We start from the raw sequence: 18,164 nt of genomic DNA on the forward strand, positions 1-18,164 counted from the left end.
AGTGAGGTATAGAAGTGAGAGATTGACAGATAGCTCACATACACTGCTGTCTTTGTCTTATTAAACTTTGTAAAATTAGTCATCTGTTTGTCTTAAGACATGGAAAGAGGCAGCAGTAATGTATATTTAGTTTAATGTTCTTGTACAAACAATTATATAAAACGGTTTTAACCCACTCCTGAGTGCAGCTGAGGGCATCCAGTACTTGATGACTGTTGTCCAGCTTGGGTCCCTGGGTTTGCGAACAGATGGTTAACTATTCAATGAGGCTCTAGAATTACAGAAACAAGCACCAACAATGATAAGCTGAAGAGGCCGATGCATACACGATACACAGCATGTAACAGCGAAGAGCAAATATCTAACGGGTTCCCGCACAGGGCAACAGAATATTGTGTCATTACCTCTGATAGAAACTTAAAACATGTTTTTGCCTCTTTATGGTGATCAGAAATCAGCATCAGAAGTTACTTGAAAGAAACAATGACCATAGAAACTGTGTTTAATATTTCAAAGGCAGGGTTTGTATTTTCTTGAGTTTCTGGCGATGGGGAGTTTCCTCCATGCCTCTCTCTGTAGATACTCCATTGCACAGCGGCCCCTGTCCAGAGCTTACCACCAAATCTGCCTCTTTGCTTTGGCTGTGTGGACGTCCCACGAGCAATGTCAGACTCCTTGAGAAGAAGGTGGGTGACGAGGCTGTGATGGGCCCAGTCGGAGGCAGCATGGAGTGAGAGAGTTTCCTATCAGAAATACTAAACACCTGCCGAGCGGTAAGACCCAAGCACAATGAACAGACACCCTTCCGTCCCACGCTGAGTACCTCCATCCAGAGATTTGCTTTCGCCCTGTCTCCTCATTATTGCAGCTTTACAATATTTTGCAACAACTTGCACATTTCCCAGGATGAAGTTAGTTATTAAAAGTTCCTGTGATGAGTTTGACTAGTTCTCTGAGTTGTGCTGGGCTTGTCTGCATCACTGCATTATGAGATCCCAGTCGCACCGAGACTAGCGCCACTCGAGTGACTCATGCGGGGCAGGGTGTGGGCAGTCTTGGTGTAGTCATGGGTCACAATTCGGCCATTTTCACCTGTTCCTCCCAGTGCTGGAACCCGGTCCGACGCTCTCATGGCTGCGCTTATCGAGAGCTGCAGAGACAAAACAAGAATTGGTCAATGATTGACTGTCCCATGAAAGAATTTAAGGTGGGGGTTATATGGGAGGCAGGGTTTGAGAGTCGTCACAACATTGTGGGCCGAAGGACCTGTAATGTGCTGTACTATTCTACGTTTTCTATGTTCTATGTTCTAATGTCATCCTGACAACAGATGATCACCAGTGAGGCAGCCCCGTCCTTCCTCACCACCACTCTGCAAAATCAAAAGGGATAGAAAATACAGTACTCAAAGTGTTATATCTCAATACATGCAGTTTAAGAAATGAGGTGGATCATCTTGTTACATTAGCGAGGGAGAGAGGAAGAGGAGAGCCATCCGCAGTACAACCGATGAGGCAGAGAGGACCTCAAGGTGGCTGTGGCTCAAGAGAGGGGAGCCATGGAGTAAAGTGTAGCTAGCCATCTGGACACAAGCTGGGGTCTGATCAGCCCCGGCTGGGTCACCTGGAGGAGGGTGTATGATGTTGAAAGACCTGAAACACCCAATGATTCCAAGAACGTCACTGATGATGTGTCCAGAAGCATCAGTAGATGTATGCACACAGCATTACAGATTGTCAAGTATGCTGTTTTGGCCATCACTGAATCATAGCTGAAGGATGGTTGTGGTTGGGAGTTCAATGTCCATGGTTACATATTGTGTCAGAGGGATAGGAACATAGGCAGAAGGGGTGGTGTAGCTCTACTGGTAAAGAATGACATCAGATCAGTAGAAAGATGAGACATAGGATCAGAAGATATTGAATCCTAGTGGGCCGAGTTAAGAAACTGCAAAGGTAAAAGGACTCTGACGGCAGTTAGGATCTGGACCCCAGGTTACAACGGGAAATAGAAAAGGGATGTCAAAAGGGCAATGTAATTATAATCATGGGGGTTTCAACTTGCAGGTTGATTGGGAAAATCAGGTTAGTAATGGATCTCAAGAGGGTGAGTTTGATTAATGCCAATGGCTTTTTAGAGCTGTTTGTCATTGAGCCAACTAGGGGATCAGCTATACTAGATTGGGTGTTATGTAATAAACCATAGGTGATTAGGGAGCTTATGGTAAAAATCTTAGGAGGCAGTGATCACAATATGATTTGAGTTCAACTTGAAATTTGATAGGGTTAAAAGTAAAGTCTGACAGTAGTATTTCAGTGGAGTAAAGGAAGTTACAGTGGTATGAGACATCAGTTAGCCAAAGTAAGTTGAAAGGAGCTGCTGGTAGGGATGACAGCAGAGCAGCAATCACTTGAGTTACTGGGAAAAATGAGGAAGGTGCAGGATAGATGTACTCCAAAAATGAAGATGGCAAATGGCAAAGTGGAAAGCGTCCAGTGAAGGAGTGGGGCTTTGAGGCTTTGATAAGAAGAGGCGGAGGACGAGTTTGTTCCCAGTTAGTCTTTACAATGCCTGCTGAGACGGTGATGTGCCTCTCCTGTGAGATGTGGCAGTCTTGGGGGAACTCCCCTCTCCCGCAGAGTCACATCTACCAGAAGTGCTTGCGGCTGGGTGATCTGGAAGACTGTGTGAGGAATCTGGAGCAGCAGCTGGATGACCTTCGATTCATAAGGGAGAATGAGGCAGTCATAGATGAGAGCTACAGGGAGGTAGTCACACCTAGGCTGCTGGAAGCAGGTCGTTGGGTGACAGTCCAGGGGGGGGGGGGGCGGGGGGAAGCGAAGGAGAGTAGACAGGTAGTGCAGAGCACCCCTGTAGCCATTCCCCTGAATAAGTTTACCGTCCTGGATACTGTTGGCGAGGACGACCGACCAGGTGTGAGCCACGGTGGCAGGGCCTCTGGCATTGAGTCTGACCCTGGGGTGCAGTAGGATGGGATGGAGAAGAGGAGAGCTGTCGTCATTGGAGACTCTATAGTCAGGGGAGCAGACATTTTGTGGACGTGAGAAGGAAACCGCAAGGTTTGTTGCCTCCCGGGTGCCAGGGTCCGGGATGTCTCTGACCAGGTGCATGACATCCTGGTACGAGAGGGAAAGCAACCAGAAGTCGTGATACATATTGGTACCAATGACATAGGCAGGAAGAGGGATGAGGTCCTGAAGTGTGAGTTTCGGGAACTAGGCAGAAGGCTGAAGAACAGGACCTCAAGGGTGGCGTTCTCAGGATTGCTGCCAGTACTACGTGATAGTGATGATAAGAATTGGAGGAGATGGCAGTTGAATGCGTGGCTGAGGAGTTGGTGCAGGGGGCAGGGTTTTAGATTTTTGGACCATTGGGATCTCTTCTGGGGAAGGTGGGACCTGTACAGATTGGAAGGGTTGCACCTGAACTCGAGGGGGAGCAATATCCTTGCTGATAGGTTTGCTAGCATGGTTCGGGAGGGTTTAAACTAATTTGCAAGGGGGTTGAGACCTGGAGTGATAGAGCAGTGAAAGAAGTGCTTGGAGTAAAGCCAGATCTAACATATAGAGAGGCTTTGAGGAAAGAGAAGCAGAATAAAGGGTGTAAAGGTAGTAAGGTAGAAGGGCTAAAGTGTGTGTACTTCAATGCAAGAAGCATCAGGAACAAAGGTGATGAACTGAGAGCTTGGATACATACATGGAATTATGATGTAGTTGCCATTACAGAGACTTGGCTGGCACCAGGGCAGGAATGGATTCTCAATATTCCTGGATTTCAGTGCTTTAAAAGGGATAGAGAGGGGGGAAAAGGGGAGGAGGGGTGGCATTACTGGTCAGGGATAATATTACAGCTGCAGAAAGGGTGGGTAATGCAGCAGGATTCTCTTTTGAGTCAGTATGGGTGGAAGTCAGGAACAGGAAGGGAGCAGTTACTCTATTGGGAGTATTCTATAGGCCCCCTGGTAGCAGCAGAGATACCGAGGAACAGATTGGGAGGCAGATTTTGGAAAGGTGCAAAAATAACAGGGTTGTTATTATGGGTAACTTTAACTTCCCTAATATTGATTGGCACTTGATTAGTTCCAAGTGTTTAGATGGGGCAGAGTTTGTTAAGTTCGTCCAGGATGGATTCCTGTCACAGTATGTTGACAGGCCGACTAGGGGGAATGCCATACTAGATCTAGTATTAGGTAATGAACCGGGTCAGGTCACAGATCTGTCAGTGGGCGAGCATCTGGGGGACAGTGATCACTGATCCCTGGCCTTTAGCATTATCATGGAAAAGGATAGAATCAGAGAGGACAGGAAAATTTTTAATTGGGGAAGGGCAAATTATGAGGCTGGAACTTGCGGGTGTGAATTGGGATGATGTTTTTGCTGGGAAATGTACCATGGACATGTGGTCAATGTTTAGGGATCTGTTGCAGGATGTTAGGGATAAATTTGTCCCGGTGAGGAAGATAAAGAATGGTAGGGTGAAGGAACCATAGGTGACAAGTGAGGTGGAAAATCTAGTCACGTGGAAGAAGGCAGCATACATGAGGTTTAGGAAGTAAAGATCAGAGATCAGGAAGCAAGAAAGGAGCTTAAGAAGGGGCTGAGAAGAGCAAGAAGGGGACATGAGAAGGCCTTGGCGAGTAGGGTAAAAGAAAACTCCAAGGCATTTTTCAATTATGTGAAAAACAAAAGGATGACAGGAGTGAAGGTAGGACCGATTAGAGATTAAAGTGGGAAGATGTGCCTGGTGGCTGTGGAAGTGAGCGAGGTCCTCAATGAATTGGTATTCATTAATGAGAGGGAACTTGATGATGGTGAGGACAATATGCGTGAGGTTGACGTTCTGGAACACGTTGATATTAAGGGAGAAGAGGTGTTGGAGTTGTTAAAATACATTAGGATGAATAAGTCCCCAGGGCCTGATGGAATATTCCCCAGGCTGCTCCACAAGGCGAGGGAAAAGATTGCTGAGCCTCAGGCTAGGATCTTTATGTCCTCGTTGTCCATGGGAATGGTACCGGAGGATTGGAGGGAAGCGAATGTTGTCCCCTTGTTCAAAAAAAGTAGTAGGGATAGTCTGGGTAATTTTAAACCAGTGAGCCTTACGTCTGTGGTGGGAAAGCTGTTGGAAAAGATTCTTAGAGATAGGATCTATGGGCATTTAGAGAATCATGGTCTGATCAGGGACAGTCAGTATGGCTTTGTGAAGGGCAGATCATGTCTAACAAGCCTGATAGAGTTCTTTGAGGAGGTGACCAGGCATATAGATGAGGATAGTGCAGTGGATGTCATCTACATGGATTTAGTAATGCATTTGACAAGGTACCACACAGTAGGCTTATTCAGAAAGTCAGAAGGCATGGGATCCAGGGAAGTTTGGCCAGGTGGATTCAGAATTGGCTTGCCTGCAGAAGGCAGAGGGTCATGGTGGAGGGAATACATTCAGATTGGAGGGTTGTGACTAGTGGTGTCCCACAAGGATCTGTTCTGGGACCTCTACTTTTTGTGATTTTTATTAATGACCTGGATGTGGGGGTAGGAGGATGGGTTGGCAAGTTTGCAGACGATACAAAGGTTGGTGGTGTTGTAGATAGTGAAGAGGATTGTCGAAGATTGCAGAGAGACATTGATAGAATGCTGAAGTGGGCTGAGAAGCGGCAGATGGAGTTCAACCCGGAGAAGTGTGAAGTGGTACACTTTGGTAGTGTGGAGGAGCAGAGAAATCTGGGGGTACATGTCCACAGATCCCTGAAAGTTGCCTCACAGGTAGATAGGGTAGTCAAGAAAGCTTATGGGGTGTTAGCTTTCAAAAGTCTAGGGATAGAGTTTAAGAGATGTGATGTAATGATGCAGCTCTATAAAACTCTAATTAGGCCACACTTGGAGTACTGTGTCCAGTTCTGGTCACCTCACTATAGGAAGGATGTGGAAGCATTGGAAAGGGTACAGAGGAGATTTACCAGAATGCTGCCTGGTTTAGAGAGTATGTATTATGATTAGTGATTAAGGGAACTAGGGCTTTACTCTTTGGAGAGAAGGAGGATGAGAGGAGACATGATAGAGGTGTACAAGATATTAAGAGGAATAGACAGAGTGGACAGCCAGTGCCTCTTCCCCAGGGCACCAGAAACTTCCCTGGATCCCATGCTTCTGACTTTCTGAATAAGCCTACCATGTGGAACCTTGTCAAATGCCTTACTAAAATCCATGTAGATCACATCCACTGCACTACCCTTATCTATATGCCTGGTCACCTCCTCAAAGAACTCTATCAGGCTTGTTAGGCACGATAGGATTGGAAGTTTTTAAAAACCTACAGAGACCAACTTAAAGAATCATTAGGAAGATGAAATATGAAAGCAAGCTAGTGAGAAATATCAAAGTTGATAGTAAAAGCTTTTTTAAGTTTGGGAAGAAATAAAGGAGAGCTGAGGGTGGATATAGGACTGATAGAAAATGAGATAAGAGAAATAATAATGGGGGACAAGGAGATGACAGATGCACTAAATGAGTATTTGTATCAATCTTCTTTGCCAGATATTGAAGGGTGAGGGAAGGGAAGTGAGTGCAGTTGCTATTACTTGGGAAAAGGTGCTTAAAAAGCAGAAAGACCTAAAGGTGCATACGTCACCTGGACCAGATGAACTGCACTGTAGAGTTCTGAAAGAGGTAGCAGTAGAGACTGTGGAGGCATTAATAATCTTTCAAAAATCACTGGACTCAGGCAAGGTGCCAGAGGACTGGAAAATTGCAAATGTCACTCCACTCTTTAAGAAAGGAGGAAGATAGCAGAAAGGAAATTATAGACCAGTTAGCCTGACCTCAGTGATTGTGAAGATGTTGGAGCCAATTGTTAAGTAAGAGCTTATGGAGTAGTTCGCAACACAGGAGAAGATAGCACAAAGTCAGCATGGCTTTCTTCAAAGAAAATCTTGCCCGATGAACCTCTTGGAATTCTTTGAGGAGATTATAAGTAGGATAAATAAAGGGGATGCAGTGGATGTTGTATATTTGGACTTTCAAAAGGCCTTTGACAAGGTGCCACACATGAGACTGCTTCCCAAGTTAACAGCACATAATATCACAGGAAAGTTACTAGGATGGTTAGAGCATTGGCTGATTGGTAGGATGCAGTGAGTGAGAATAAAAGGATCCTTTTCTGGTTGGCCTCCAGTGACTAGTGGTGTTCCGCAGGGGTCAGTGTTGGGACTGCTTTTTATGCTGTATATCAATGATTTAGATGATGGAATAGATGGCTTTGTTGCCAAGTTTACAGATGATGTGCAGAATGCTATGCAGAATGCTGGAGGGGCAGGTAGTGTTGAGGAAACAGAAAGGCTGCAGAAGGTCACAGACAGATTTGGAGAATGGACAAGAAAGTGGCAAATGAAATACAATGTTGGATAATGCATAGCCATGCACTTTATTAAAATAAATAAATGTGTAGATTATTTCCTAAATCCAAAAATCTGAGATACAAAGGGACTTGGGAGTCCTTGTGCAGAACAAAGGTGAAATTGCAGGTTGAGTCGGTGGTGAAGAAGGCAAATGTAATGGTAGTATTAATTTCAAGAGATCAAGAATATAAGAGCAGAGATGTGGATATTAGACCGCTGGAAAATGACACAGGAAAGGTAGTAATGGGGGGGGGCAAAGAAATGGTGGGTGAACTTAAGTAATTTGCGTCATTCTTCACTGTGGAAGACACTAGCAGAATGCCAGAAATGTGATGATGTCTGAGAGCAGAAATCTGTGTAGAAGAGAAGATGTTTGTGAAGCTGAAAAGGTAGGTAAATCACTTGGAACATTTTAACTATACCACAAAGTTCTGGAGGAGGTAGTTGGAGAGACCATGGAGACATTAATAATCATCGTTCAAGATTTACTAGATTCTAGAATGGCTGCATAGCAAGGTAAGAGCCCATGATATGACAGGAAAGGTACTAGTATGGATAGTATGGGAAAGAATGGGAATAAAGGGAGACTTTTCTGGTTGGCTGCTGGAGACCAGTGGTGTACTGTGAGGTTAGTTTTGGGACCACTTCATTTCACATTGTATATCAATGATTTGGATGAAGAAACTGATGGCTTTGTGGCCGTTTCTGGATGCTATAAAGATAGGTGGAAGGGCAGGCAGTGTTTAGGAAGCAGGGTGTCTGCAGAAACAATTAGACAGATTGGATGAATGGGCAAAGAAGTAGTAGTTAGAATATAATGTGGGGAAGTATATAAGAGCATAAGACCATAAGACATAGGAGTAGAATCAGGCCATTCAGCCCATCAAGTCTGTTCCACCATTCAATCATGGGTGGTCCCGGATCCCACTCAACCCCATATACCTGCCTTCTTGCCATATCCTTTGATGCCCTGACCAATCAAAAAATGATCAACTTCTGCTTTAAATATAGTCTGTGGCAGAGCATTCCACAGATTCACTACTCTCTGGCTAAAAAAGCTCCTCTTTACCTCTGTTCTAAAAGATTGCCCCTCATTTCTGAGATTGTGCCCTCTAGTTTCCAATACCCCCGGCATAGGAAACATCCTATCTTCCACCCTATCTAGTCCTTTCAAATTTGTTAGGGTACAATGAGATCCCCCCTGCATTCGTCTAAATTCCAGTAAGTGCAGGCCCAAAGCTGTCAAACACGCCTCATATGTTAACCCCTTCATTCCCAGAATCATCCTCGTGAACCTCCTCTGGAGTCTCTCCAAGCCATTGAAGTGTGGAATCATTTTAGGTCATGAATTTAGCTGAAGGAATAGAGGCATGGACTATTATCTAAATGGGGAGAAAATTCAAAAATCAGAGGTACAAAGGGACTTGGGAGCCCTCATGCAAGATTCCCCAAAGGCTAACTTGCAGGTTGAGTCAGTGGTGAAGAAGGCATTTATTTTGAGAAGACTAGAATCTAAAGGCAAGGATGTAAGGTTAAGGCTTAATAATGCACTGGTAAGGCCTCAAGGAGCATTGTGAGCAGTTGTAAGCCCCTTATCTAAGAAAGGATATGCTAACATTGGAGAGGATTCAGAAGAGTTTTTCAGGAGATTTATTCCAGGAATGAAAGGGTTAACATTTGGTGAACATTTGATAGCTCCGAGCCTGTACTGCTGGAATTCAGAGGAATGAGGAGGATCTCATTGAAACCTATCGAATGTTGAAAGATCTTGATAGAGTGAATGTGGAGAGGATGAGTCTAGGAACAGAGGGCACAATCAAAGTAGAAAGGTGCTAATTTAAAATGGAGATGGGGAAGAATTTCTTTAGCCAGGGATGTGGAATTTGTTGCCACAGACGGCTGTGGAGGCCAAGTCATTGGGTACATTTAAGAAACATAGAAAAACTACAGCACAATACATTCCCTTCAGCCCACAATGCTGTGCTCCATGCACCCATCCAGGGGTGTCTTAAAAGACCCTATTGTATCTGCCTCCACCACCATCGCCAGCACACTCATCACTCTCTGCGTAAAAAAAACTTACCCCTGACATCTCCTCTGTACCTACTTCCAAGCACCTTAAAACTGTGCTCTCCAGTGATAGCCATTTCAGCCCTGGGAAAAAGCCTCTGACTATCCACACGATCAATGCCTTTTATCATCTTATACACATTTTATATATCTTATATTAAGGTGGAGCTTGATAGGTTTCTAATTAGTCAGGGCATGAATGGTTACAGGGATGGGGTTGAGAGGGATAATAAATCAACCATGATCAAATGGAGGAGCAGACTTGATGGGCCAAAATGCTCTAATTCTGCTCCTATGACTTATGGTCTTAAGTGCAGTCTGACTAATGCCTTATAAAGCGTCAGCGTTACATCCTTGCTTTTACATGAGAGTAAGTGTTCGGCACAGACTAGAAGGGCCGAGATGGTCTGTTTCCATGCTGTAATTGTTATATGGTTATATATGGTTATACATTCTAGTCCTCTTGAAATGAACATCGTATTTACCCTCCTTACCAATGACTCAACCTGCAAATTAACCTTTAGAGGATCCCGCATGAGGACTTCCAAGTCTCTTTGCAACTCAGGTTTCTGAATTTTCTTTCCGTTTAGAAGATTGACTATACTTTACTCCTACCAAAGTGTTTGACCATAGATTTCCTGACTTTGCCCATTCTCCTAAGCTGTTCAAATCCACCTGGAGCCTCCTAGTTTTCTCAACACTACTTGCTTCTCCACCAATCTTCATATATCTGCAACCATGACCACAAAGCTATCAAATCCATCATCCAAATTATTGACGGATAATGTGGAAAAAAGCATACCAACACCGACCTCTGTGGAACACCACTTGTCACTGGAACCAACCAGTAAAGCTTACTTTATTCCCACTTTTTGCCTCCTGCCAGTCAGCATGGCAACATGCTGATGTCTATTTCTAGTGGGATTGAATGACACAGTTGTGATGATATGCTAATGGGCCATAGTAACTGAATAATTTCCTGGGATTCATACCTTTGAGCGGAAAATCCTACAAAAGATTGTGGATTCGGCTCAGTACATCACGGATAAAGTCCTTCTAATCTTTGCGCACATCTACATGCGATAGAAAACAGCATCCATCAACAAAGATCCTCACCATCCAGGCCGTGTTCTTTTCTCACTGCTGCCATCAGGTGGAAGGTACAGGTGCCTTAGGACTCACACCACCAGGTTCAAAAACAGTTACTATCCCTCAATCATCAGGCCCTTGAACAAAAGAGGATAACTACACTCATTCTATTTCTGGTGTTCCCTCAACCAGTGATCTCACTTTAAGGACTCTTTATCTTGTTATTTCATGCCCTTTTTACTTATTGCTATTTATTGATATTTGCATATTGCACATTTTTTTTGTCTTCTGTGCTCTTGCTCTTCCATTGATCCTGTTTACAGTCACTATTCTACAGATTTACTGAGTATGCCCACAGGAAAAAAATCTCAGGGTTGTATGTGCTGACGTGTATGTATTCTTGATAGTAAATTTTACTTTGAACATTGAATGCCATAGCTGTGATGATATGCTAATTGGCCCCAGTGACAGGATCATCTCCCCAGGATTCATACCTTCATATGAATACCATAGTCGTGATGATATGCTGATGAGCCATAGTAACTGAATCATCTTCTGGGGCTTCATACCTTTGCACGTTTTGTGTGGCTCAGCTATTACAGAATCTAATATTGAATCTTATTTACTATTTCATCCTGAATGTGAGTCACCGGGCGGTGAAATACGGGCCTGTTGCATGTCACTGGCCAACACGGTCAAGGCCTGGAGCCTTTCAAAGCAGCAATGCCTGGATCCTAGAGTGAGAGACAATGTGGTGTTCAGACAATTTAAATAACAGCCCAGATTGGAGGCGAGAGCCAATTTGGCTCACTCTCTCCTCTTCACTCCTCTCACCAGGGTGCGGAACCTTTCACTGTTCCGTTGTTTAGTCAATTTAAATGTCAGCCTAGAGACTGTAAAGACAGGATGTTGGTTGGGATGAGAGCCGATTTCACACATTCTCTGTAATGGTCATTTTCAAGGCGCTGAGATAATCAAGACTGCTCTAGCTGCTGTGCACCACTCCCACTTATATAATGAACTGATAAGCATTGCTTTGGACCTGCTCCAGGGTTCGGTTCTGAGGACTCATTTTTGGTTTGGAATGTTGTTGTTTGCTTCAATTGTTCACATGATTTGTATTTTCCTTTCTCCATGACACAGTCATGGATACACACAGAGTAAAGGAGGGGGCTTAGGACACAACACCTTTGGGGCTCCTGTGTTGAGGGTCAGAGGGGCAGAGATGAAGGACCCACTCTTACTACCTGCTGGCGGGATCCAGCTGCACAAGGCAGGGTGAAGGCCAAAGTCTCTGAGCTTCTTGTCAAGCCTGGGGGGATTAATGGTGTTGAATGCTGAACTGTAGTCCAAGAACAACATTCTCACATAAGCATCCTTCTTCTCCAGATGTGTAAGGATGGTGTGTAGAGCTGTGACTATTGCATCATCTTTTGATTGGTTGTGTTAGTACGTAAATTATAGGGGGTCCAGTTTGGATGGAGGCATGCTGCAGATGTAGTCCTTGACCAGCCTCGCAAAGCATTTGCTTATTATTGAGGTGAGTGCATCAGGACGCCAGTCGTTCAGACACGTTATCTTGGTGTTTTTAGATACAGGGACAATGGTGGATGCTTTGAAGCAGGAGGGCACTCTACACAGGGAGGGGCAGAGATTAAAAATGTCTGTAAACACATCTGCCAGTTGTGCCGTGCACATCCTGAGTACCCAACCTGGGATGCCATCCGGTCCTGCAGCCTTGCGACTGTCCACTGGTTGGAAACACCTGCGTACTTCAGCCTCAGAGATGACCGAGGTGCAGGTCACTTTAGCGGCTCTCCTCAAGGGCTCAGTGTTGGCAACATTGAACAAAAAAAGATTTAGCTCATCTGGGAGAGAGGTAGTGATGTTAGCAGCACCACTGAGCTTAGCCTTGAAGTCTGCAATAGTGTGCAAACCTTGCCATAAGCTGCATGTGTTTTTGGTGGAGAGTTGTGTCTGCATCTTGTCCCTGTATTGTCATTTCGCTGCCCTGATGGCTTTGCGCAGATTGTAGCTGCATTTCTTGAGTTCCCGTTGGTTACTGGCAACATAAACTCTCTCTTGCGCAGTAAGGTTAGCATGCACGGAACTGTTGATCCACACTTTCTGGTTTGGATAGTCCCTGACCGATTTCTGGGTGCAACATCTTTGATGCACTTTCGGATGAAGCTCATGAGCCCATCTGTGAACTTGGAGACATCCTCATCGTGAAAGACGTTCCAGTTGATGTCATCAAAACAGCCCTGTGGTGTGGAGACCAATTGGTTGGACCAATGGTGGACCGTTTTAACTATGGCCACCTCTTGTTTCAGCTTCTGCCTGTACGTCAGCAGCAGCAAGATGGAGGAGTGATCCGACTGGCCAAATGGTGGATGGAGGAGCACTTCATAAGCATTGTGGAAGGGAGAGTAGCAGTGGTCGAGTATGCTATCTCCCCATGTGCTCACCTGGATGTGTTGACAAATCTTTGGAGAGGCTTTAGACAGTGACACTCTATTAAAGTCTCTGGCAACGATGAAGGCAGCCTCTGGTTGTACAGTCTACAAGGTGCTGATGATCTCATACAATTCCTTAAGAGCCAGGTCAGCATCAGCCTGCGGTGGAATATACACAGCTATGATAATAACAGCTGGGAACTCCCTAGGCAGCCAGAAAGGTCTACACAGAAGCACAAGATACTCCAGATCTGGGAAACAAAAGGATTTGAGGGCATGCACCCTTCAGGGGTCACACCAAGCATTATTGACCATGAAGCATATCCCACCTCTCTTACTCTTTCCAGAGAGGTTTTTAGACCTGTCTGCCCAGAACAGGGAGAACCCAGAGGGCTTGATGGCATGACCTGGTATCTCCTCTGTCAGTCAGGTCTTCATGAAGCACAAAATGTTACATTCCTTTGTTTCCCACTGATTGTGTGGATTGAGCTGAGGAACAGTAAGGGTAAAAAGACCCTAATGGTTGTTGTGTACAGGCCCCCAAACAGTAGCGTGGATATTGGGTACAAGTTGATTAGGGAGTTAACATTGGCATGTGCTAAAGGTAATGCAGTCGTTATGGGAGATTTCAACATGCAGGTGAACTGGGAGAATCAGGTAGGTGCTGGACCCCAGGATAGGGAGTCTGTGGAGTGTCTAAGGGATGTATTTTTGGAACAGCTTGTGCTTGAGCCAACCAGGAACGAGGCTATTTTGGACTTGGTGATGTGTAATGAACAGGAATTGATAAGTGATCTTGAAGTAAAAGAGCCATTAGGAAGTAGTGATCATAACATGATAAGTTTTAATCTACAATTTGAGAGGGATAAGGGCAGATCAGAGGTGTTAGTGTTGCAATTAAATAAAGGAGACTACGGAGCCATGAGGGAAGAGCTGGCCAAAGTTAAATGGGCGGATGCCCTGGCAGGTAAGACAGTGGATCAGCAGTGGCAGATATTCTTGGGTTTAATACAAAAGATGCAAATGCAGTTCATTCCAATGAGAAGGAAGGATTCAAAGAGGGGGAAGGGGCCACAGTGGTTGACAAAAGAAGTCAGAGATTGTATAGCATTAAAGAAAAAGAAGTATGATAGGGCTAAGATGAGTGGGAATTCAGATGATTGGGAAAGTTTTAAGGAACAGCAGATCTTAACTAAAAAAGCAATACGGAGAGAAAAAATCAGGTATGAGCTCAGTCTAGCCAGGAATATAAAAGGGGATAGCAAAAGCTTTTTTAGCTATGTGAAGAGAAAGAAGATAGTTAAGAACAATGTTGGCCCCTTGAAGAATGAATTGGGAGTAATTGTTATGGGAAACAGGGAAATGGCAACAGAATTTAATGCGTACTTTAGATCTGTCTTCACCAGGGAGGACACAAGCAATCTCCCAGATGTATGGATGGGCCAGGGTCATAAGATATCAGAGGAATTGAAACAGATTGACATTAGGAAAGAAACTGTGATGAGTAGACTGATAGGACTGAAGGCTAATAAATCCTCGGGTCCAAATGGTCTGCATCCGAGGGTTCTAAAAGAGGTGGCTCAGGAAATTGCGAATGCATTGGTAATCATTTTCCAAAGTTCCTTAGATTCAGGATCAGTTCCTGAAGATTGGAGAGTGGCTAATGTTGTCCCACTTTTCAAGAAGGGAGGGAAGGAGAAAACGGAGAACTATCGCCCTGTTAGCCTAACGTCAGTCGTGGGGAAGATGCTTGAGTCCATTATTAAGGACGAAATAGTGGCATATCTTGATGGCAGTAATAGGACTAGGCTGAGCCAGCATGGATTTACCAAGGGCAAATCATGCTTGACTAATCTGTTGGAGTTTTTTGAGGGTGTAACAAGGATGTTAGATGAGAGTAAGCCAGTGGATGTAGTGTACCTAGATTTTCAGAAGGCATTCGATAAGGTGCCACATAGGAGATTGGTGAGTAAAATCAGAGCTCATGGCATTGGGGGCAGGGTTTCAACATGGATAGAAAACTGGTTGGCAGATAGAAAGCAAAGGGTAGCAGTGAATGGGTGTTTCTCAGACTGGCTGGAGGTGACTAGTGGGGTACCACAGGGCTCTGTATTGGGACCACAACTCTTTATGATTTATGTCAACGATTTAGATGAGGGCATTGAAAACTATATCAGCAAGTTTGCTGACGATACTAAACTGGGTGGCAGTGTGACATGAGAAGAGGACGTTAGGAGAATACAGGGAGACTTGGATAGGCTGGGTGAGTGGGCAGATACTTGGCAGATGTCATTCAATGTGAATAAATGTGAAGTTATCCACTTTGGAAGCAGGAACAAGAGGGCAGAGTATTGTCTGAACGGTGTAGAGTTAGGTAAGGGAGAAATGCAAAGAGACCTAGGAGTCCTAGTTCACCAGTCAATGAAGGTGAATGAGCAAGTGCAACAGGCAGTGAAGAGGGCAAATGGAATGTTGGCCTTTATTACAAGGGGAATTGAGTACAAGAGCAAGGATGTCCTTTTGCATTTGTACAGGGCCCTGGTGAGACCACACCTGGAATATTGTGTACAGTTTTGGTCTCCAGGTTTAAGGAAGGACATTCTGGCAATTGAGGAAGTGCAGCGTAGATTCACTAGGTTGATTCCTGGGATGGCAGGGCTGTCTTACGCAGAGAGATTGGAGAGATTGGGCTTGTACACACTGGAATTGAGGAGATTAAGAGGGGATCTGATTGAAACGTTTAAGATAATTAAAGGATTTGATAGGATTGAGGCAGGAAATATGTTCCAGATGTTGGGAGAGTCCAGTACCAGAGGGCATGGATTGAGAATAAGAGGTCAGTTATTTAAAACAGAGTTGAGGAAAAACTTCTTCTCCCAGAGAGTTGTGGAGGTGTGGAATGCACTGCCTCGGAAGACGGTGGAGGCCAATTCTCTGGATGCTTTCAAGAAGGAGCTAGATAGGTATCTGATGGATAGGGGAATCAAGGGATATGGGGACAAGGCAAGGACTGGGTATTGATAGTGAATGATCAGCCATGATCTCAGAATGGCGGTGCAGACTCGAGGGGTCGAATGGTCTACTTCTGCACCTATTGTCTATAGGAGATTCTGTCTCTCAGTTCCCACAGCTTGTTGTCCAGGGACTGAACTTTAGCCAGGAGCATGCAAGGGAGCATATAGAACTTAAAGCATAGAACATAGAATATTACAGCCCAGTGCAGGCTCTTTGGTTCACAATGTTCTTCCAAATTTTTAACCTACTCTGAGATCAATCTAACCCTTCCTTTCTAGGCAGCCCTCAGTTTTTCTAGGGAAAAAAGCACTGGCTGTCTACTCCCTCCATCCCTCTTAGAATTATAAATATCTCTATCAAGCCACCTCTCATCTTCCTTTACTCCAAACAGAAAACCCCTAGTTGGTTCAACCTATCCTTATAATACATGCTTTCCAATCCAGGCAGCATCCTGTTAAATCTCTTCTGTGCCCTCTGTAAAGCTTTCTTATCCTTCCTATAATGAGGCAACCAGAGAGAGAGGCCTTCCATCGGTTGAGTTCCACCATAGATGTTGCATTCCAGTTGTCTACGTGATATGCAAGCTAGGGCAGTATGATACGGAGAGCAAGCTGTTGCCAATGTAGCAGGCTCCCCCTCTCCATGGAGCTGTTGAATCTAAAGCAACAGCAGAGACTGATACAGTTTGGCCCCAGCGGTGTTGCAGGAGTTGGTAGTCAGCATTGAACGCTTTAGGGACTCCAGCTGTGGGTTTTTCCTCATGTTTATTCTGAAGCCTTCCCCATGAATGGGTGTAGCCACAGGGCAGTGGAGGTTCGAGATCGGAGTTTTTCTTTTCCTGGATGAGCTGCCAACTACGGCTGACTAGCCCCATCTGCCTGAAGTGACTGGTTTTAAGGTGTCAGTAACCCACCTTTGCCCTTTAGAAATATAGAAAACCTACAGCATAATACAGGCCCTTTGGCCAATAATGCTGTGCCCAACATGTACTTACTTTAGAAATTACTAGGGTTACCCATAGTCCGCTATTTTTCTTAGCTCCATGTACCTATCTAGGAGCCTCTTAAAAAACCTTATTGTATCTGTCTTCTCCAACGTCGCCGGCAGCCCATTCCACACACTCACTACTCTCTGCATAAAAAACTTACCCCTGACATCCCCTCCGTACTGTACCTACTTCCAAGCACCTTAAAACTGTGCCCTCTTGTGTTAGCCATTTCAGTCCTGGGAAAAAGCCTCTGACTATCCACATGATCAATGCCTCTCATCATCTTATACACCTCTATTAGGTCACCTCTCATTCTCTGTTGCTCCAAGGAGAAAAGGCCAAGTTCACTCAACCTATTCTCATAAGGCATGCTCCCCAATCCAGGCAACATCCTTGTAAATCTCCTCTGCACCCTTTCTATAGTTTCCACATCCTTCCTGTAGTGAGGTGACCAGAGGTGAGCAGAGTACTCTAGGTAGGGTCTGAACAGGGCTCTGTATAGCTGTAACATTACCGCTTGGCTCTTGAACCCAATTCCACAGTTGATGAAGGCCAATGGACCATATGCCTTCTTCACCACACTGTCGACCTGCGCAGCAGATTTGAGTGTTCTATGGACTCGGCCCCAAGATCCCTCTGATCCTCCACATTGCCAAGTGGGGTCTGACCAGGGTTCTATCAGTAGAAATGGTTCTGCTAGGTTTAGTAGCTAAGCCACATGTGAAGGCCAGGAACTGGACTTGGCTGAAAGAAGGTTATTCGAGAGACATGGTGTTGGGAGCATTTAATAGGAAGTGCAAGATTGTCCCCACAACTACCCTGCCTATAACCACCCTGAGGAACCAGACACAATACTGCAATACTTTTCATAAAGTTTCTGTTTGATAAAAAAAACTTTTCACACATTCCTTGTTCAGACACAAAGGCAGAATTTGATTAGAGTGGGGGACAACCTGGGCATGAAGGGGCAACCCTTTAACTTTGGGCTGGGTTAGGATGGTGGTGAGGGGGTGTACTGATATTGGGACATGTGGACCTATTGTAAGTGGTGCCAGCGGCCACAACTTGGGCATGAAGTAATGGTTGAAGTACCCATGCACTACACTTTTCTCACAACTTGCTACTGTGCCGT

At 44.8% G+C, this 18,164-nt stretch overlaps 2 protein-coding genes across 2 annotated transcripts in view; one reads left to right on the forward strand and one right to left on the reverse strand.

Annotated features, from left to right (window-relative positions):
- LOC132405715 (uncharacterized) overlaps window positions 1–15,027 on the forward strand; it is a 321,522-nt gene extending 306,495 nt beyond the window's left edge. Inside the window, exon 2 of the mRNA XM_059990755.1 lies at window positions 14,928–15,027. The gene's annotated coding sequence lies outside the window, so the exon portion shown is untranslated. The remainder of the gene's footprint in view (window positions 1–14,927) is intronic.
- The window catches only part of LOC132405711 (glutamate receptor 1-like), a 336,150-nt gene continuing 318,155 nt past the window's right edge, over window positions 170–18,164 (reverse strand). Inside the window, exon 16 of the mRNA XM_059990746.1 lies at window positions 170–1,150. Within this exon, the coding sequence (XP_059846729.1) occupies window positions 986–1,150 (165 nt within the window). The 3' untranslated portion in view covers window positions 170–985. The remainder of the gene's footprint in view (window positions 1,151–18,164) is intronic.

This window comes from Hypanus sabinus, chromosome 15, assembly GCF_030144855.1.
Source record: "Hypanus sabinus isolate sHypSab1 chromosome 15, sHypSab1.hap1, whole genome shotgun sequence".
In the NCBI taxonomy this organism is placed as follows: Eukaryota; Metazoa; Chordata; class Chondrichthyes; order Myliobatiformes; family Dasyatidae; genus Hypanus; species Hypanus sabinus.